The 22961-nt window shown below is 36.4% G+C and overlaps 1 protein-coding gene and 6 gene segments (V, D, J or C); all 7 read left to right on the top strand.

Annotated features, from left to right (window-relative positions):
* The window catches only part of LOC115424836 (uncharacterized), a 353136-nt gene that overhangs the window by 50891 nt on the left and 279284 nt on the right, over positions 1–22961 (top strand). The gene's annotated exons all lie outside the window — the stretch shown is intronic.
* LOC115423884 (Ig heavy chain V region XIG14-like) lies at positions 536–1047 on the top strand. The segment is given in 2 exon segments: positions 536–645; positions 743–1047. Coding segments are annotated over 2 exon segments (345 nt in total).
* On the top strand, positions 3106–3554 carry LOC115423877 (immunoglobulin heavy variable 3-48-like). The segment is given in 2 exon segments: positions 3106–3167; positions 3253–3554. Coding segments are annotated over 2 exon segments (351 nt in total).
* Positions 8142–8667, top strand: LOC115423862 (Ig heavy chain V region 5A-like). The segment is given in 2 exon segments: positions 8142–8222; positions 8310–8667. Coding segments are annotated over 2 exon segments (393 nt in total).
* LOC115423852 (Ig heavy chain V region-like) lies at positions 11082–11677 on the top strand. The segment is given in 2 exon segments: positions 11082–11173; positions 11271–11677. Coding segments are annotated over 2 exon segments (432 nt in total).
* On the top strand, positions 17830–18355 carry LOC115423863 (Ig heavy chain V region 5A-like). The segment is given in 2 exon segments: positions 17830–17892; positions 17989–18355. Coding segments are annotated over 2 exon segments (393 nt in total).
* LOC115423851 (Ig heavy chain V region 6.96-like) lies at positions 21159–21702 on the top strand. The segment is given in 2 exon segments: positions 21159–21207; positions 21286–21702. Coding segments are annotated over 2 exon segments (465 nt in total).

Raw genomic sequence — 22961 nt, 5'->3', positions numbered from 1 at the left:
GCTTCTTTACAGTCATCCATGGACAGATGAAGTTCAGCCCCTTGCACTTGTGCCACATGGACTTTATTTAGGAAAAAAAACAACTTTGTATTACAGTCAATGCAAGGAGTAAAGTTATTTTTTGGTTTAGAAGATCATTTTTCAAGTCCAGAAAGTTGCAGTTAGAGGTAAAACTGTTGACGTATCAAACTGTGAAATACTTAAATCCACAATCTGTTCAGAGCCACTGAGGAGCTTCATCATGACCAGACCTGGAGTGAGTTTCATCTCTTCCAGTACATTTTCACCTAAAAAAATGTGACAAGGCAGTGGTCGTGTTGGACACATGCATCAGAAATGCCATCCATTGACTATTTAACACAAAACTAGATGATCTTTGCCACAAACCATGACTTTCCTAACTCATGAAATCATCTTTTAAACTGACAAACATCATATGTGTGAATGGCAGCACTAATCCAAATAGTTTCTTTCCATTTCACAAAATTAGGTCCCATAGTTCACAGCGGAAGGGGCAGGACTTCAGCTCTCTATAACACTGATATGATGCTGTCGGCTGCAGCAGAAGAAGAGAAGCTCCCATCAGATCAGCTTTAATCTCAACCATGATCTGTGTAGCTCTGCTGCTGTTGGCTGCTGGATGCTGTGAGTCTCACTGAGGCACAGACACTGACACTATGATCACAGCTCACTGTTCACTGCTATTACACCCACTCAATGTTCAACATGTTTTCATCCACAGGTGTGAAGTGTGAAACGCTGACACAACCAGCCTCTGTGACTGTGCAGCCAGGTCAACGTCTGACCATCACCTGTCAGGTCTCTTATTCCCTCAGCAGCTACTACACAGCTTGGATCAGACAGCCTGCAGGACAAGGACTGGAGTGGATTGGAATGAAAGCCACTGGAGGTTCATATTATAAAGATTCACTGAAGAACAAATTCAGCATTGACCTGGACACTTCAAATAACATAGTGACTCTGAATGGACAGAATATGCAGCCTGAAGACACCGCTGTGTGTTACTGTGCAAGATATCCACAATAACACATATCAGTAGACACCCTGAACAAAAACCCTTCAGTATGAGAAGAAAAAAAAGAAAATAATAACATGAATCCACCAGACGAGGAGCCCTCAGATCATTAATAAATCCAAAATAAATTTACAAAGAAGAGGTTTTTTTTTTCAGAAGCATTACTTCTTCCTCTCACAGCATTTTTCATCCAGGTGCATTTTCCTGATACTGAAACAGTTTCACTAAATAAATGCTCTTGTGTGTCTCTTTATTTTGAGTGAATTTAAATGTTTGTAAGATGTGAAGTAAAAGAAGTGTTTATCAGAGTAAAGAATAGTATCAGAAACAGCTGGATCCTATGAGGATCATATTGTATTACTATACTGGTCTTTAAGAATTGATATAAACATATCACAAGTATTATTATGTATTAAATTAAAGTGGGTATTTTGTGCTTTAGGTATGTTATACATGTCCAGTACATTGTGGTAATCTGGGAAATAGATGAACCTGATAGCCAGTGGTCCACTGGTTCTTATTTGAGAGCTGATTTGATGATGTTATGTGGACATTGTCGAAAGAATAAAATTGTAGAGAGAAGGGAAAGATAGAAAAGAGAAAAGTTATTTTTTGGTTTTCATTTGTCAATTTAAAGGATAATTTTTCAAATCCACAAAGTGTCAGTTTGTGGTAAAAATGCTGATGTATCAAACTGTGAAACACCTAAATCCACAATCTGTTCAGAGCCACTGAGGAGCTTCATCATGACCAGACCTGGAGTGAGCTTCATCTCTTCGAGCATATTTTCACCTAAAGAAGCTGCTGTTCAGTCAGTTGTCCAACTACTTTTGAGCCAATGAAAACTGAAGGACTGTGTTTAAAATGGTTGTAATTTCAAAACCGTTATTGCCATATTTTTGTTCAACCCCTTGAGTTAAAGCTGAAAGTTAATATTTCAGTCACCTCTTGATCATGTCAAGTTCTCTGCTTTTTTTCTTCAATTTTTTTTTTTTTTTAATGTTTACTTTATATCTTTTTCTTCTAATATTATTTCAAACACTGTGCAATTGTGGTAACTTCTAAAGTTATTGTCGTTACGTTGTTTTTCATGTACTTGCTCCTTTATTTTATTTTATTTTAATCTGGCATGAGGTTCAAAAATGATGTTTCCCTCAATGGGATTGCTAAGTAAAATAAATTAATTAATAAAATTACTTTTATTTTTTTTATTTAACTGTACGATCATGTACCTCATCTTGAATACAAAATTGTTTCATTCAATTGAGTCATATCGCCGCAAAATAATTTCTTTTTAACATTGAACACATAGTTGGTCTCTCCTGTATCTTGTTATGCTCGGTGTAGGGGTTGCCGAGACGCAACATGATATGAGACTCCCCTCCCTCCATGTCCCTTAACAAACAGGGCAAATTATCAAAAATGACCAGCAACCACAGCACTGCAGGATGAGATATTTATTTACAAAAAAAAAGAAAAATTAAATCAGGTAAGGGAATCAAAATGTTCTACAAAAACAAACGAAGGAAACCAAAACACATCAATCTTACCAAACAAAACTTAAAGAAAAGGATTCCCTCCTTGTATCACTAGGTTTACAAAGTTCTAACAAAAAAATTACAAAAGGCTGGTCTGCACACAGGGGAGGATGGAATGAGAGGAGTCTCTGGAGGAATGACGATCTGGCCTTTAAATTTCCCGGCTCATCTCCTGAAGCACCAATCAGCTGCAGCCAGCAGAGCAACAGCACACCTGCAGCTCATCCTTAATCAACTGCTATCTACTGGAGGAAAAAAAAACAGAACACACCCACACACAAGGAATAGAACAGAAAAAACTACAAAAATACAACAATCACAAATGGCACAGCCCATTACAAAATAAAAAAAAAAATACTAAGCCTTAACAATCTATACTGTATCTTTGTCTTTGGTTTGACTTATTAGATCTGTGTTTTGGTCCTTGAGTCCAGTTTAGGGTCTCTCATATCTGTGAGGAGGAGTCAATGCAAAACTCAGATATCCTCCTCCTCTAAATATCTGAGTGCAGAGAGGACAGACAGCAGAGGACACATAGTTTAACATGATGGACTATAGGACAGGACTGCTGCTGTTAACTATCTGCTGGGCAGGTGAAGTGCTTCACCTTTTGTCAGATCAGTTTATTTTAGTTCAGAATGCACAGAAAGTCTCATGAGTTTACTTTTATCTTGACAGGTGTTGATGGTCAGACTCTGACTGAATCTGAACCTGCGGTAAAAAGACCTGGACAATCCCACAGACTGACCTGTACAACATCTGGATTCACATTCAGCAGCTATGAAATGAGCTGGGTCAGACAGGCTCCTGGGAAAGGACTGGAGTGGATCGCATTCATAAGCACAGCCAGTTCTCCGATCTATTACTCCTCATCAGTCCAGGGTAGATTCACCATCTCCAGAGACGACTCCAGCAGTAAACTTTATCTGCAGATGAACAGTCTGAAGCCAGAGGACACAGCAGTGTATAACTGCGCTTGACACCACACAATGACAGACGATAACAGGGAAGTCATACAGAAACTACTTCCTTATTCCAATCCAGCTCTGGAACTTTCATTTACAATACTGATCATAATGATCACTGGCTATTGTTGTCAGTGAATTTACTCTAGAGAATTAACTGCATATTTAAGGTTTTAAACAAAGCGGCTTTGTATTTTTCTTGAAATTTTTGTGTTTCAAGTTGCAAAAAATCAGCTAAATCTGTAGAAAAAAAATCTTTAAGAAAATGTAATTTTTTTTTATTACGTTTGTCATATACAAAAATTGCAATTCATGATTTCTTGTCCCTTGGACTACAAGCAGCACTTACTTGCTATTGTAAGTGATTATAAGTCATGTTTCTGTCACTGATTTTCTACAGCATGTGTATTAAAATATGCATGAATGTTCTATGGGAAACAAATGAATCCAAAGTGTTTTTAATAAACATAAAGTGAAATAATATGAAAATTCAAACCATTTTCATCATAAATGACGCATATTGAATCTGGAGTAAGTCTTATATCTGTCTTTCACAGTAGTGTGATTCATGGTATGTTTGTGTTTGTGATGGACTTAATATTAAACTGTGATCTCCACCATGTTTTCTTATATACATACATGAAGAGTGAAGGACAGAAACTAAATAACTGACATACACACTGACTGGACAGAGACAACTGGCTTTTACAATGGTCCGAACAAAACCAGTGGTTGGTTTTCTCATCCTGACTATGTTCTTGGCTGGTAATATCTGTGAAATATTTACTGTAAAAACATAATCATATGATGATTTGTCAGTTTTCCAGTAACTAACCCTAACCCTAACCCTAACCCTAACCTGTTCAAATGTGTGTAGGTGCAGATGGACAAACACTGACTGAATCTGAACCAGTTTGTTAAAGTCATGTGTTTTTCTATAACCACATGTCACTTACATGTCAGTGCTTTTTCTTTTCATCCTGCATTAGTTAATATTCAACTGCCACTATTTAAATAAAAGTTATAATTGGAGTTATTTTTATTGATATGTAAATTGAGTTCATTATGCGTTGACTTATAATGAAGTGAAGTGTGTTTGTGTCAGTCAGAGGAGATCCCTTCAGTTCATCTTCATCATCAGTCATGTTCTCTGTAGCTCTGATACTGCTGTTGGCATCTGGATCCTGTGAGAAACTTTCAGTGGATTGACTTTGATAAACACATGGTAAACATGTGTCAGTCAGATGAATGATGGAGATAATGTTGGTTTGTGTTTCCTCAGGTGTGTACAGTATAGACCTGAATGAGTGAGTCACAAACACAAACCATCTGTAGACCTGAACAAAAACCCTTCAGGTTGAAAACCATGAATCCACCACAAGAGGAGCCCTCACACCATTAATGACTACAAGATCATTTCACTTATTTCACACATTGCTTTCATACAGTTATTTCTTTCATCATTCATGGATTGATAAAATCATATAGTTTAAAGATTGGTCTAAAACACTTTTTCTTCAAGTTAAATCCCAGTCATATCAGGTTTTGTCTGTTATTTCTGAAGATTGTCACTGTGTTCAGCTCTGTCCTACTTATGTATATATACTTTTTATATTGGTTTTACTTGGTCTTGGATGCAAAACTACCAAAACATTTAAGAAAAAGCAACTAAACAAATTCACTTTACTCCAGTGACCACCTGTCAGTATGTCATTACATGAAGATAAAGATTAAAACTAAAAGAAACATTTTCACTCTTTTTGTTTTGTTTTTGAGACTCTCTGACATCCTGGAATGTATGGTTCAAAACATGTGTTGGTGGTTCTTCAATTCCGTGCTGTTCATTGTGGGTTTTGGGGACTATGATATAAATAAAACACAGGATGTAATTTTAGACCTCTAAAATTCAATATAAATAAATGAAGAATAAATGAAGAATAAAATTATAAACTGCATTTCCTGATGAACATGTTTGGTCCAAGTTATAACAGTGATGCAGATCATTTTCTTTCATTTACATGAGGAGAAGTCAGTGCAAAATATTCAGTGTCACCCTTTAAATGTGTAACTGCAGAGAAAACAAACAGTTCAACATGACTGACTATAGGACATCACTACATCTTGTGTTGGGTTTTATTTCCTTTATGCCTAATTTTCTATGTTATGTTATGTTATGTTATGTTATGTTATGTTATGTTATGTTATGTTATGTTATGTTATGTTATGTTATGTTATCTTATCTTATCTTATCTTATCTTATCTTATCTTATCTTATCTTATCTTATCTTATTAGTTGGTCCCTCCTGTATCTATACTGTATCTTTGTCTTTGGTTTGACTTATTAGATCTGTGTTTTGGTCCTTGAGTCCAGTTTAGGGTCTCTCATATCTGTGAGGAGGAGTCAAGGCAAAACTCAGATATCCTCCTCCTCTAAATATCTGAGTGCAGAGAGGACAGACAGCAGAGGACACATAGTTTAACATGATGGACTATAGGACAGGACTGGTACTGTTAACTATCTGCTGGGCAGGTGAAGTGCTTCACCTTTTCTCAGATCAGTTTATTTTAGTGATAAATGCACAAACAGTCTCATGAGTTTACTTTTATTTTGACAGGTGTTGATGGTCAGACTCTGACTGAATCTGAACCTGCAGTAAAAAGACCTGGACAATCCCACAGACTGACCTGTACAACATCTGGATTCACATTCAGCAGCTACCCCATGAACTGGATCAGACAGGCTCCTGGAAAAGGACTGGAGTGGATCACTTTTATACACACGGGCAGCTCTCATATCTATTACTCCTCATCAGTCCAGGGTAGATTCACCATCTCCAGAGACGACTCCAGCAGTAAACTTTATCTGCAGATGAACAGTCTGAAGCCAGAGGACACAGCAGTGTATTACTGTGCTCGAAGAGACACAATGACAGACAATAACAGGGAAGTCATACAGAAACTACTTCCTTATTCCAAACCAGCTCTGGAACTTTCATTTACAATACTGATCATAATGATCATCGGTTATTGTTGTCAGTGAATCTACTCTAGAAAATTAACTGAATATTTAAAGTTTGAAAAAGAACAGTTTAGTATTTTTCTTGAAATTTTTGTGTTTCAAGTTGCAAAAACCTGCCAAATATGTAAAAAAAATCCTTCAAGTAACTGCAGTTTAGATAATTTCACAAATATTACATTCAAAAAAAGTTGTAATTTTTGATTTCTTGTCCTTTGAACAACAAGCAAAATTTACTTTCTTCTGTAAGAGATTATAAAAAATGTTTCTGTCACTGATTTTCAACAGCATGTGTATAAAAATGTGTACAAATGATTGATTTATTACAGGAATGACCAAGTTCTATGAGAAACAAATGAATCCAAAGAGTTTTTTAAAATAATTATATGGTGAAATAACATGAATAACATCATCCTAACTATCTTCCTGGCAGGTAAGGACCATGAAAGCTTCATTGGAAAAAATTCCAATCACAGAAATGTCATTTTTCTTTTATCTAAAGACCTGTTCAAATATCTGCAGGTGCTGATGGTCAAACACTGACTGAGTCTGAATCAGTGGTGAAAAGACTTGGACAATCACACAGACTGACCTGCACATATTCAGGTTTCGATATCAATTACTGGAACGCTTGGATCAAACAGGCACCTGGAAAAGGACTGGAGTGGATCGCTACTATCAGTGGTGATGGTGGCAGCACTTACTACTCTCAGTCATTTCAAGGCCGTTTCACCATCTCCAGAGACAACAGCAGAAAGCAGGTGTATCTGCAGATGAACAGCCTGAAGACTGAAGACTCTGCTGTTTATTATTGTGCACGAGAGACACAGTGACACAGGAGGGAGAAACACTGTACAAAAACCTACAGTCAAAAAAAAAAAAAAAAGAGGAATCATAGAATTTCCATAACCTTTACCACCCTATAGTTTCTTTAAAAAAATAAAAAATGGGGATAATGTTAACATGTGTTTCTCATGTGTTCAAATACATGTTGATCACACAATTCCACATCACATGAGACACAACATGAAACCTATTATGACACATCTTGGATCTGATTACCTGCAGGAAAAGGACAGAAATGAATTGGAATAAACTGTGTTGGATATTTCTCCTATTATAAACACCCAATGAAAAATAAATTCAGTGTCAATTTAGACACTTAAAGGAACACACAACTCTAAATGGGCAGAATTATATGTCTGCAGACAATGCTGTGTTACTGTGCTCAGAGAGACATAGTGATACAAATCATCAGTAGACCTGAAGAAAGTTTTCTTTCGAGTGGAAAAACTATAACATGAATCCATTAGAGGAGGACCCTGAGACAACTAATAATTCATAACAAATCAACAAACAGAACAACATCCCCAAATACATTTCAGTTTTCTATTAAAAAAAAAAAAAAAAAAAAATCAGTATATTGTGAAAATGACTATTTTTTCAGTTTGCTTCTGCTTTTAAGGCTTTTTTAGTTGCTGTGTCAGATTTAAATGAAACATGATTTATTGAAAGTGTTTTCATTGATATGTAAATGAAGTTCATTATGCGTTGACTTATAATGAAGTGAAGTATGTTTGTGTCAGTCAGAGGAGATCCCTTCAGTTCATCTTCATCATCAGTCATGTTCTCTGTAGCTCTGATACTGCTGTTGGCATCTGGATCCTGTGAGAAACTGTGACTTTACTAAACACATGGTAAACATGTATCAGTCAGATGAATGATGGAGATAATGTTGGTTTGTGTTTCCACAGGTGTGTACAGTATAGACCTGATCCAGCCAGACTCAGTGGTCCTGCAGCCTGGACACACTTTGACCATCAGCTGTCAGGTCTCTTATTCTCTCAGCAGCCGTCGTACAGGTTGGATCCGACAACCTGCAAACAAGGGACTGGAATACATCGTGAGCATGCATACTGGATACCCCACAGTCTATAAGGAGTCTTTAAAACACAAGTTCAATATAGTTGCAGATTCTTCACACCAAACAGTGACTCTAAATGGACAGAATATGCAGCCTGAAGACACTGCTGTGTATTACTGTGCAAGTGAGACACAGCAACACAAACCATCTGTAGACCTGAACAAAAACCCCTCAGAGTGAAAACCATGAATCCACCACAAGAGGAGCCCTCACACCATTAATGAATACAGGATCATTACACACTTCACATGTTTCATAGCTGATTATTCAGAATAAATAAATACCTACAGTTTTCAGCTGATCATCTAACCTTTTATATATCTGCTACTTCATTATTTACATTTCATGTGTTCTTACCAATTAAAATATTCACCATTCATTGTTTAGAGAGTAAAAATGTACCCAAATTCTTGATACTTTGGTGCTTGCCTTTCATCTTAAGAAGTGACTTGTTAATTAATGATAAATACAAATTAAACCTTTTAAAAGTTCTGTTTATAATTCTTCCCTGACATCCTGCAATTCACTTAACATAATATGTGCTGTTAATTATTTGCTTTTTGTTTAATATTGTGAAAGTTGATGCAAAATACATCATTACTCATAAAGTTGGAATAATTTAATTTTCAGACACATTTCTCCTTTTATTCTCATTCATACACCCAGTAATCACCTCTGACCAGGTACAATAATCACATACTTAGTCACAGTTCCACTTTATCTATCAAGAATGAATCACATTGTCATAATCATTTCTTGAGAAGAAATAAACATATCATAAAAATAACTTAATGCATAACAGTGTATTACAAAATTAAAGGTCTAGTATAAAAACATGGAATTTCAGGGTCAAAATAATTGACATCAAGCATGAATTTAATAAAATCTTTCTTCATAAAAAATTCAAGTGATTATTAAACTGCTAATTATATAACAAAATTATTTCCGGTGACCATGATGACAACATTAATCCATGTTTTATCCACTCTTTGAGGAGGAGTCAATGCAAATGCAGATATCCTCTCTTTTAAAATGTGACTGCAGAGACCAAGACAGAGACACACAGTTTAACATGATGGACTATAGGACAGGACTGCTGCTGTTAACTATCTGCTGGGCAGGTGAAGTGTTTCACCTTTTCTCAGATCAGTTTATTTTAGTTATAAATACACAGAAAGTCTCATGAGTTTACTTTTATTTTGACAGGTGTTGATGGTCAGACTCTGATTGAATCTGAACCTGCGGTAAAAATACCTGGAGAATCCCACAGACTGACCTGTACAACATCTGGATTCACATTCAGCAGCTACGAAATGAACTGGATCAGACAGGCTCCTGGAAAAGGACTGGAGTGGATCGCTTATATCAATAGTGGTGGTGGCAGCACTTACTATTCCCAGTCAGTCCAAGGCCGTTTCACCATCTCCAGAGACAACGGCAGAAACCAGCTGTATCTGCAGATGAACAGTCTGAAAACTGAAGATTCTGCTGTTTATTATTGTGCACGAGAGCCACGGTGACTGATGTTGGTGGAGCAGCTGTACAAAATCTATGTTATTTGACAGGTCACAATTTGATGCTTTCAGCTGCACATAAATGACACAGTGCAATCACACCATGCATTTGAGATGTAATATAAGTGCAATATAAACTATTTACATCAGGTGAATGAACTACTGGTGATTGATTGAAACAGTCACATCTCCTAATATGAATCACATCTGTATGGTTTATATTATGTACAGTATAGAAAATAAAAACATAAATTAACAAATTATGTATCATTTCTTTCATTATTATTATTTTTTTAACCTTTATTTAACCAGGTAAGTTAGTTAAGAACTGATTCTCACAATAACAACCTGGCCAAGAGGCAGCACACAAACAGAATGAGTAGCAGCACAGGTTGCATGTACAAACGACAGAACAGATTAAATATACAACAACCAAACAAACAGGATGGACAGCAGAACCAATCACAATGACATATAACAAATAGAAAAGCTAAAAACAGGTGCAGTGGTCCAAAAGTGTATCTCTCACTGATCTTTTTAAATGATGAGAGCGGTATGAAGGAGGTAAGTTTTAGGCAAAGTTGCAAAGAATTCCAGTCATAAGCGGCAGAAAAATGGAACACAGGAAAAATTACTGAGCATTTTTTCCAGAGTCAGAAGTATTTTCCTCAAAAGAATAAATTTAGCTCTATACTGAGTAAATCTGGCTCTATATGTAGTTTGGAGAGCTCTAACCAAAGAGTAACTTTTATTCTTTTTAGAGAGGGACCACCTGTTATCTGAGTAGAGTAATATTTCCTTGAGTTTGAGTAAATTTTACTCAGGTAAATTTCCTGTGAATGGTTGACCGAGATTGGTACGGGCTTTGGGAATAATATGAGGAGGTTAATGAAACTGTTGGAACGAAGAGTAAATGTGGGGTTTTGAATGGTGAACAGTGAGTGCAGATAAGGAGGTTAGTGGTAATTACTGCACAGATCAGAGTTTTCAGCTTGATGTCAAGTGTGTCTTTCTTTTATTCCCTCTGTCTGTCTTCATGCAAATTGAATTTCCTCACAGTCCACTATAAAAAGGTGATATGATGCTGTCGGCTGCAGCAGAAGAAGAGAAGCTCCCATCAGATCAGCTTTAATCTCAACCATGATCTGTGTAGCTCTGCTGCTGTTGGCTGCTGGATGCTGTGAGTCTCACTGAGGCACAGACACTGACACTATGATCACAGCTCACTGTTCACTGCTATTACACCCACTCCATGTTCAACATGTTTTCATCCACAGGTGTGAAGTGTGAAACGCTGACACAACCAGCCTCTGTGACTGTGCAGCCAGGTCAACGTCTGACCATCACCTGTCAGGTCTCTTACTCCCTAGGCTACTACACAGCTTGGATCAGACAGCCTGCAGGACAAGGACTGGAGTGGATTGGGATGAAAAACACTGTAGCTTCATATTATAAAGATTCACTGAAGAACAAATTCAGCATTGACCTGGACACTTCAAATAAAATAGTGACTCTGAATGGACAGAATATGCAGCCTGAAGACACCGCTGTGTATTACTGTGCCCGCAGAGACACAGTAACACAAAGCATCAGTAGACCTGAACAAAAACCCCAGCATGTGAAAAAATATAACGTGAATCCACCAGAGGAGGAGCCCTCACACCACTAATGACTGAAATGAAATCAGTCTTTTAGTTTATCCCATTTCTACTCAAACAGTAACTGAAGCCTATGCAATAATGACCCAGAAAATCCACTGGTGATGACAAATTGTAAACCTTTGCATCTCTGAACACATTATTTACATTTTTAATCTGAGCTTTTCCATGTGTATTACTCCAAGGGTTTAGCAGACTGCATAATAACACACCTACCTCCTCAGGTCTGTCCTTGACTTGGCTGGATGTGGAAACAAAGGACCAACAACCATCAGAGGAATTCTGTGATCATTCACTTTAGTTTTCTTCCATGGTCTCCCAGGCCTTTTGGTGTTACTGAGCTCACCCGTGGATTCTTTCCTTTTAACAATGTACCAAACTGTTGATTTTTCCCACTCTGAATGCTTTCACTATCTAATAGATTTAGTTGTGATGTCATCCTTCACTTGCACTGACAGCTTTTTGGAGCCCATATGGAGAATTCCACTGACTAAATGTAAATTCAACATGTGGAATCAACTCCAGAGCTTTTATCTGTTTCATTTTGTCATATAATAACCAGGGAACAGGACAAATCTGGACATGAAGCTGCTGTTCAGTCAGTTGTCCAACTACTTCTGAGCTTCTGAAAGTTTGATGGACTGTATTTAAAATGGTTGTACTTTCGAAACCATTAATGTTATATTTTTGTTTAACCCCTTGCATTAAAGTTGAAAGTTAATATTTCACATCACATCTTGATCACGTCAAGTTCTCCACCTTTTTTTAAAATCGTATTTAACTAAAACAAAAAGTTTGCTTTTACAATGTTGTCTTCTAATGTTTTTTTTTTTTAACTTTACAGCTGTGGTACCTTTGAAGTTGTTATCACTACACCATTTTTCATGTGTTTGCTCCTTTATTTGATTTTATTTTTCCCCGCCAAGATGTTTGAATATGATGGTTCCCTCAGTGTTATTGCTGATGGTTTAAATAAATAATTTTTTTTTTTTTAATTTTGTTTATTTTACTATATGGTCATGTATTTCATCTTGAATACAAAATTGTTTCATTCTGTCTAGTCATATCACCGCAAAAGTATTTCATTTTAACATTGAACACATAGTTGGTCCCTCCTGTATCTATACTGTATCTTTGTCTTTGGTTTGACTTATTAGATCTGTGTTTTGGTCCTTGAGTCCAGTTTAGGGTCTCTCATATCTGTGAGGAGGAGTCAATGCAAAACTCAGATATCCTCCTCCTCTAAATATCTGAGTGCAGAGAGGACAGACAGCAGAGGACACATAGTTTAACATGATGGACTATAGGACAGGACTGCTGCTGTTAACTATCTGCTGGACAGGTGAACATATCTGCTTATAATAAACTAAAGGGTGTCCTCCAAATACTGGCAGCTTATTGTATTTTCTTGGTTTTATTTACAGGTGTTGATGGTCAGACTCTGACTGAATCTGAACCTGCAGTAAAAAGACCTGGACAATCCCACAGACTGACCTGTACAACATCTGGATTCACATTCAGCAGCTACCCCATGAGCTGGATCAGACAGGCTCCTGGAAAAGGACTGGAGTGGATCGCTTTTATACACACGGGCAGCTCTCATATCTATTACTCCTCATCAGTCCAGGGTAGATTCACCATCTCCAGAGACGACTCCAGCAGTAAACTTTATCTGCAGATGAACAGTCTGAAGTCAGAGGACACAGCAGTGTATTACTGTGCTCGAGAACACACAATGACAGACAATAACAGGGGAAGTCATACAAAAACTACTTCCTTATTCCAAACCAGCTCTGGAACTTTCATTTACAATACTGATCATAATGATTATCGGTTATTGTTGTCAGTGAATCTACTCTAGAAAATTTACAGAATATTTAAAGTTTGAAAAAGAACAGTTTTGTATTTTTCTTGAAATTTTTGTGTTTCAAGTTGCAAAAACCTGCCAAATATGTAAAAAAAATCCTTCAAGTAACTGCAGTTCAGATAGTTTCACAAATATTACATTAGAAAAAAGTTGTAATTTTTGATTTCTTGTCCTTTGAACTACAAGCAAAATTTACTTTCTTCTGTAAGAGATTATAAAAAATGTTTCTGTCACTGATTTTCGAAAGCATGTGTATAAAAATATGTACGAATAATTTATTTATTACAGGAATGACCAAGTTCTATGAGAAACAAATGAATCCAAAGAGGTTTTTTTAAATAATTATATGGTGAAATAACATGAATAACATCATCCTAACTATCTTCCTTGCTTATAAGGACCATGAAAGCTTCATTGGAAAAAATTCCAGTCACAGAAATGTCATTTTTCTTTTATCTAAAGACCTGTTTAAACATCTGCAGGTGCTGATGATCAAACTGAGTCCGAATCAGTGGTGAAAAGGCCTGGACAATCACACAGACTGACCTGCAGATATTCAGGGTTCAGTAGCGATTACTGGAATACTTGGATCAAACAGGCACCTGGAAAAGGACTGGAGTGGGTCGCTACTATCTCTAGCGATGGTGGCAGCACTATGTTGATCACACAATTCCACATGAGACATAATCTGAGACCCAGTATGACACATCTTGGATCAGAAAACCTGCAGGAAAATGACCAGAGTGGATTGGAAAAAAGCTGTGTTGTATGTATGAAATACCTCAAAGATTCTCAAAAATATTAACAATACAGTGAATCTAAGAGGACAGAACATGCAGTCTGAAGACACTGCTGTGTACTACTGTGTCTGAACAGACAAAATAACACAAATCATGAGTAGACATGAATAAAAAACCGTCAGTGTGTGAAAACTGTGACATGAATCAACCAGAGGAGGAGCCCTCAGACCATTAATGACCTTAAAAGCTTTAACCCTTTAAAGTGAATTACAGTTCAAATTCAGCTGAATCCACTTCTGTCATTTTTAACAACATTTATGGTGACATTAATGACACAGATTAGTTATTAGTTATCTTAATAATTAATTATGAACAAGAATAATTTCAAAACATTTTTACTTTTATATGCAATGATTTCACCAGACTGTGGATAGAAAAGCAACACATATTTAGTAATATAATTCTATTTAAATAACACAGCACCATTACATGAGCCACTCCCTCATCATGACACCCTGATGCAAATCTTCAGTCTGTACAGTGTACTTCTGTCCATCTGACTGGTCTGTACTCCATGTGGAGCGTCAGACGTCACATCTTCAGCTTCAGGATGATGAACACACTCACTCTGCTGCTGGTTTCCTTTTCTCTGTCCTGTGAGTTCCACTGACTCTTAGCTCTTCCACTGCTCAGTCAGTCAGAGCAGATACTTTTTCTTACAATTCCTCCCTTCTTTCTTCTCATCAGGTTGCACTGGTCAGAGGATGGAGTCCATTCCTTCCAGTTCAGTAGTGAAAAGGCCTGGGGAGACTCTCAGTCTGTCCTGCAGAGGATCCGGCTTCACATTTAGCTGTTGTAGTATGCACTGGATAAGACAACCTGAAGGGAAAGGACTGGAATGGATAGGACGAGTTTATAGCGATGCCAGTAGAACAGACTATGCCAACAGTGTACGAGGACTAATAGAAGTTACCAGGGATAATAGCAACAGCATGGTGTATCTGAGACTGTCCAACCTGAAGCCAGAGGACTCTGCAGTGTATTACTGTGCAAAACACACACAGTGGTTGGAGTAAACAGAGAGGCTTGACAAAAACCCCTAAAAGTGTTTCAACAAAGACCTCTAGGAGGCAGTAGATGAGATAAAACTAAAGAGAAAAGGGAGGGTTCTATGTAGTTCATAGGCCTATTTTTTTTCACATCTGTCTTTGTGTTACATATCTTCTCAGAAAAAAGTTTAGTTTTACTTTTTTAAAATAAAAATAAACAAATAAATAAACACATGCAGACACACTGTCAAATAAACAGCTAGTAACACTTTACACAATAGTTCAATGATAAATAAAGAGTGTAACAAATACATAATAGTTTGATAATAGTTCGGACAAGTATGATAATGTTTTAAAATCATGTATTTATTAATAAAGTAATAACCCCTGACAGTGAAAACTCATGGTAACTACAACATTGTAAAAAGTGTATCTTCTTTTATGTCGTAAACATTCCTTTTGGTTTGTTTATTATTACTATTATTCCATTTTCATTGTGTTATCACAGTGATGTGGGTTGACAATTTTGTTCATCAGGGTGTCAAAAACAGCATATGTTTAACAATAAACAGTTTACATGAACTATTACATATTTTGCTTTCTTTTTTAAAATTTTCAACAGTAAATGTTAGTTGATTTTCATACTTGTTCAAATTTGACATGTTACATATACTGAATAGAAAAAGAAACTGATGTTCAATATAATTAAAGTCAAGGAAATAGAATGACATAGTGGGATTCATAAACTATGTCACTGAAAATAAAAAAGAAAATAAAGATTAAAAACAGACTTTTCTCATGGTCGGATTCATGGAGTGTTTCTGAAGAGGAGGAGTTAATGTAAAACTCTGATCTTCTGTTTCTCCTCCTCTTTATTTTAAAAATGAGTCACAGAGACTAAATGACTGATAAACACACTGACTGGACTGAGACAACTGGCTTTTACAATGACCCAAACTAAATATTTGTCCGCTTTTTTGATCTTAACTCTTTTCCTGGCTGGTAAGGATGGTAAAATATTGACTGTAAAATGACATGATTATGTGATGAGTTTTCCTGTAACTAAAGACCTGTTAAATATGTGTAGGTGCTGATGGTCAAACACTGACTGAGTCTGAATCAATGGTGAAAAGACCTGGACAATCACACAGACTGACATGCACATATTCAGGGTTCAGTAGCACTCCTTATGTCGCTTGGATCAAACAGGCACCTGGAAAAGGACTGGAGTGGGTCGCTTATATCACTAATGATGGTGGCAGCACTTACTACTCTCAGTCATTTCAAGGCCGTTTCACCATCTCCAGAGACAACAGCAGAAAACAGGTGTATCTGCAGATGAACAGCCTGAAGACTGAAGACTCTGCTTTTTACCTCCGCCAAGGAGGTTATGTTTTTGCCAGGGTTTGTTTGTTTGTTTGTTTGTTTGTTTGTTTGTTTGTCTGTCCGTTAGTGTGCAACATAACTCAAAAAGTTATGGACAGATTTGGATGAAATTTTCAGGGTTTGTTGGAAATGGGATAAGGAAGAAATGATTAAATTTTGGTGGTGATTGGGGGTTGGGGGGCCCACGGGGGGGGCCACTGATCAGCCTTGGCGGAGGTCTGCGCTCTCCGAGTGCTTCTAGTTGTTATTGTGCACTAGAGCCACAGTGACACAAGAGGGAGAAACACTGTACAAAAACCTACCATGAAAAAACAAATCATCGAAATTATGTGACATTTGACATTTATCACTTTCTGGTTTCTATTAGAAATGTTTGGGGATAATGTAAACACTTGTGCCTCAAGTGTTCAAATAAATGTTGATCACACAATTCCACATTAGACATAACCTGAGACCCACCCCATGGTTTCTATTACAAATGTTGGGGGACAATGTAAACACGCGTACTTCATGTGTTCAAATGTTGATGACACAATTCCACATCACTTGAGACATAACATGAGACCTAATATGACACATCTTGGATCAGATAACCTGTAGGAAAAGGGCCGCAATGAATTGGAATAAACTGTTTTGGATATATCTCCTGTCATAAAGACCCAATGAAAAATGAATTCAATGTCAATTTAGACACTTAAAGGAAAAGCAACTCTAAATGGGCAGAATATGTCTGGAGACAATGCTGTGTTATTGGGCTCAAAGAGACATAGTGATATAAATTCTCAGTAGACCTAAAGAAAAGTTTTCTTTTGAGTGGAAAGCTATAACATGAATCCATTAGAGGAGGACCCTGAGACAATTAATAATTTATAACAAATCAACAAACACAACAACATATACAAATACATTTGGGTTTTCTATTATAAAAAATACATTTAAAAAATCAATATATTGTGAAAATGACTATTTTTTCAGTTTGCTTCTGCTTTTAAGGCTTTTTGAGTTGCTACTTTGTGTCAAATTTAAATGAAAGATAATTTATTGAAAGTGTTTTCATTCATATGTAAATGAAGTTCATTATGCGTTGACTTATAGTGAAGTGAAGTGTGTTTGTGTCAGTCAGAGGAGATCCTTCAGTTCATCTTCATCATCAGTCATGTTCTCTGTAGCTCTGATACTGCTGTTGGCATCTGGATCCTGTGAGAAACTTTCTGTGGATTAATTTTACTAAACACATGGTAAACATGTATCAGTCAGATGAATGATGGAGATAATGTTGGTTTGTGTTTCCACAGGTGTGTACAGTATAGACCTGATCCAGCCAGACTCAGTGGTCCTGCAGCCTGGACACACTTTGACCATCAGCTGTCAGGTCTCTTATTCTCTCAGCAGCCGTCGTACAGGTTGGATCCGACAACCTGCAAACAAGGGACTGGAATACATCGTGAGCATGCATACTGGACACGCCATAGTATATAAGGAGTCTTTAAAACACAAGTTCAATATAGTTGCAGATTCTTCACACCAAACAGTGACTCTAAATGGACAGAATATGCAGCCTGAAGACACTGCTGTGTATTACTGTGCAAGTGAGACACAGCAACACAAACCATCTGTAGACCTGAACAAAAACCCCTCAGAGTGAAAACCATGAATCCACCACAAGAGGAGCCCTCACACCATTAATGAATACAAGATCATTACACACTTCACATGTTTCATAGCTGATTATTCAGAATAAATAAATACCTACAGTTTGCAGATGATCATCTAACCTTTTATATATCTGCTACTTCATTATTTACATTTCATGTGTTCTTACCAATTAAAATATTCACCATTCACTGTTTAGAGAGTAAAAATTTACCCAAATTCTTCATACTTTGGTGTTTACTGGTCAGTGTAAGAAGGGACTTGTAAATAATGATAAATACAAATAAAACCTTTGAAAAGTTTTGTTTATAATTCTCTGACATCCTGAAATTTACTTAAAATAATATGTGTTGTTAATTCTTTGCTTTTAGCGTAATATTGTGAAACTTGATGCAAAGTAAATCATTACTCATAAAGTTGGAATCATTTAATTTTCAGACACATTCCTCCTTTTATTTTCACTTATACACTCCAGTAATCACCTCTGACCAGCTACAATAATTACATACTGAGTCCTGGTTCCACTTTATCTATCAAGAATAAATCACATTGTCACAATCATTTCCAGAGATTAAAGAAAAATATAATAAAAAATACCTTAATGCATAACAGTGTATTACAGAATTAACGGTCTTGTATAAAAACATGGAACTTCAGGATCAAAATAACTGACATCAAGCATGAGTTTAATAAAATCTTACTTCATAAAACAAACAAGTGATTATTAAACTGCTAATTATACAGCAAAAATATTTCTGATGACCATGATGACAACATTAATCCAGGTTTTATCCACTCTTTGAGGAGGAGTCAATGCAAATGCAGATATCCTCTCTTTTAAAATGTGACTGCAGAGGCCAAGACAGAGACACACAGTTTAACATGATGGACTATAGGACAGGACTGCTGCTGTTAACTATCTGCTGGGCAGGTGAAGTGCTTCACCTTTTCTCAGATCAGTTTATTTAGTTATAAATGCACAGAAAGTCTCATGAGTTTATTTTTTATCTTGACAGGTGTTGATGGTCAGACTCTGACTGAATCTGAACCTGCAGTAAAAAGACCTGGACAATCCCACAGACTGACCTGTACAACATCTGGATTCACATTCAGCAGCTATCGCATGAGCTGGATCAGACAGGCTTCTGGAAAAGGACTGGAGTGGATCGCATACATAAGCACAGCCAGTACTCCGATCTATTACTCCTCGTCAGTCCAGGGTAGATTCACCGTCTCCAGAGACGACTCCAGCAGTAAACTTTATCTGCAGATGAACAGTCTGAAGCCAGAGGACACAGCAGTGTATTACTGTGCTCGAACAGACACAATGACAGACAATAATAGGGAAGTCATACAAAAACTAATTCCTTATTCCAGAACAGCTCTGGAACTTTCATTTACAATACTGATCATAATGATCATTGGTTACTGTTGTCAGTGAATCTATTCTAGATAATAACTGAATATTTAAAGTTTTAGACAAAACAGTTGTGTTTTTCTTGAAAATTTTCTTTCAAGTTGCATAAAAATCTGCCATATTAAAAAAAAAAACATATCTTTTAAGTAACTCCAGTTCAAAAAATTTCACGAATGTCATATAAAAAAAGTTGCAATTTATGATTTCTTGTCCGTTAGATGACAAGAAACATTTATCTTCAGCTGTAACTGTTAATAAATAATGTTTCTTTCACTGATTTTCTACAGCATGTTATATAAATATTGTAACCCTGAAATATTGCTTGTCTCACCAGGGCTGTGGGTAATGCGGGTTACAATGGTATTCTTGGTGTTGATATGTTTTGTTGTCTTCCATGCTAATAATCACCAAACAGCAGGACAGTTTCAGCCAGCTTTATTATCAGCAGCTCAGCACAACATACTCTGCTCGCGCTCCATCACGGACTTCACTCTCGTGTCACGCCAAAACAGGTCGTACTACAACCAATAGGGAGGAACCAAAATATTAAGAAAAGGCAAAAAGAAACATAATAAAGGAATATATAATATAAACTGACTAAATAATTAATGAAATAATATGTAAATTACAACATAAACAAATGTCAAAATAATAAACAAAATTAATGATTTGGAAATAAAATAATATTCAAATTAAATGTTACAATATGTATGGATGAATTAATTGTTACAGGAATGGCCAAGTTTTATGTGAAACAAATTAATCCCAAGTGTTGATGTTGTTTTACTGTGCAAGCGAGTCACAGCAATGTAAGCCATGTGTAGACCTGAACAAAAACCCCTCAGAGTGAAACCCATGAATCCACCACAAGAGGAGCCCTCACACCATTAATGACTACAAGATCATTTCACTTATTTCACATGTTTCTTTCATACAATCATTGCTTTCTTTTCTTTAAACATTCACATATTAGTTATATCATATATTTAAAAAAAATGTACCAGCAACACACTTCATTCAAGTAAAATCACTGTTACATCAGGTTGTTTTTGTCATTTTATTCTTTTTGTTTTCAGATTCTTTGACATCCTGGAATTTATGTTTCAAAATATGTGTGATTGATTCTACAGCTTTGTGCAGGTGATGCTGGGTTTTGGGAATATCTTGTGAATTAGCACTAAAATTCTGTGATAAATAAATAAATAAATGAATAAATAAATAAATAAATAAATAAATAAATAAACCACATTTCATGAAAAAAAAAAAAAAAAAAGTTTGGTTCAGTTATAACAGAGATGCAGCTCAGTTTCTGTTTTGTTTTTGAGGAGGAGTCTATGCAAAATATTCACTGTCACCCTTTAAATGTGTAACTGCAGAAACGACAAACAGTTCAACATGATGGACTATAGGACAGGACTGCTGCTGTTAACCGTCCTCTGGGCAGGTGAAGATATACACTGATGTTAAGTCTTCAAATACTTTCTAACTTTGAGTAAATGACTGTTTCATTGTGGTTTAACAGGTGTTGATGGTCAGACTCTGACTGAATCTGAACCTGCAGTAAAAAGACCTGGACAATCCCACAGACTGACCTGTACAACATCTGGATTCACATTCAGCAGCTACCACATGGACTGGATCAGACAGGCTCCTGGAAAAGGACTGGAGTGGATCGCTTTTATACACACGGGCAGCTCTCATATCTATTACTCCTCATCAGTCCAGGGTAGATTCACCATCTCCAGAGACGACTCCAGCAGTAAACTTTATCTGCAGATGAACAGTCTGAAGCCAGAGGACACAGCAGTGTATTACTGTGCTCGACACCACACAATGACAGACAATAACAGGGAAGTCATACAAAAACTACTTCCTTATTCCAAACCAGCTCTGGAACTTTCATTTACAATACTGATCATAATGGTCATTGGTTATTGATGTCAGTGAATCTATTGTAGAGAATTAACTGAATATTTAAAGTTTTAAACAAAACATTTTTGTGTTTTCTTGAAAATTTTGTCTTTCAATTTGAAAAATCTTCTAAATCTTTAAAAAAAAATCCTTTAAGTCAATGTTGCTAATTGTTTTTTTTTTTTTTTTTTTGTTTTTTTTTTTTACATTCATCATAAAAAAGTTGCAATTTATGATTTCTTGTCTTTTGGACTACAAGCAGTACTAATTTGCTATTGTAAGTTATTATAAGTAATGTTTCTATTATTGTTTTTCTACAGCATGTGTATGAAAATATACAAATTATTTATTTATTACAGGAATGACCAAGTTCTATGACAAACAAATGAATCCAAAGTGTTTTTAATAAATATAAGGTGAAATAACATGAACATTCAAACCATTTTCATCACATAAATGACACATATTAAATCTGGAGTAAGTCTTATATCTCTCTTTCACATTAGTGTGATTCATGCTGTTTCTGTTTGTGAAGGAGTTAATATTAAACTGTGATCTCCACCATCTTTTCATGCATGAAGAGTGAAGGACAGAGACTAAATAACTGACATACACACTGACTGGACAGAGACAACTGGCTTTTACAATGGTCTGAACAAAACCAGTGGTTTGTTTTCTCATCCTGATTATTTTCTTGACTGGAAAAGCGGTGAAATATTTACTGTAAAAACATAATCATATGGTGATCTGTCAGTTTTCCAGAAATAAAGACCTGTTAAAATGTGTGTAGGCGCAGATGGACAAACACTGACTAAATCTGAACCAGTTTGTTAAAGTCATGTGTTTTGGATCCTGTGAGAAACTTTCAGTGGATTGACTTTACTAAACACATGGTAAACATGTATCAGTCAGATGAATGATGGAGATAATGTTGGTTTGTGTTTCCACAGGTGTGTACAGTATAGACCTGATCCAGCCAGACTCAGTGGTCCTGCAGCCTGGACACACTTTGACCATCAGCTGTCAGGTCTCTGGTTATTCTCTGACTGACAACAGCTATGCAACAGGTTGGATCAGACAGCGTGAAGGAAAACCAATGGACTGGATTCTACATCGGTGGGGAGGAGGGGATTTCTATCAAAATGCTGCTCTGAAGAACAAATTCAGTTACAACACTTACACTTCAACTCAAACAGTGAGATTAACAGGCCGGAATATGCAGCCAGAGGACACAGCTGTTTATTACTGTGTTCGCACTTGCACAGTGAATCAAAGCACCAACAGACC

Source organism: Sphaeramia orbicularis, chromosome 8 (assembly GCF_902148855.1).
Source record: "Sphaeramia orbicularis chromosome 8, fSphaOr1.1, whole genome shotgun sequence".
Lineage (NCBI taxonomy): Eukaryota > Metazoa > Chordata > Actinopteri > Kurtiformes > Apogonidae > Sphaeramia > Sphaeramia orbicularis.
The sequence above is the reverse complement of the archived record's forward strand: the minus strand, read 5'-3'. Positions and strand labels throughout refer to the sequence as shown.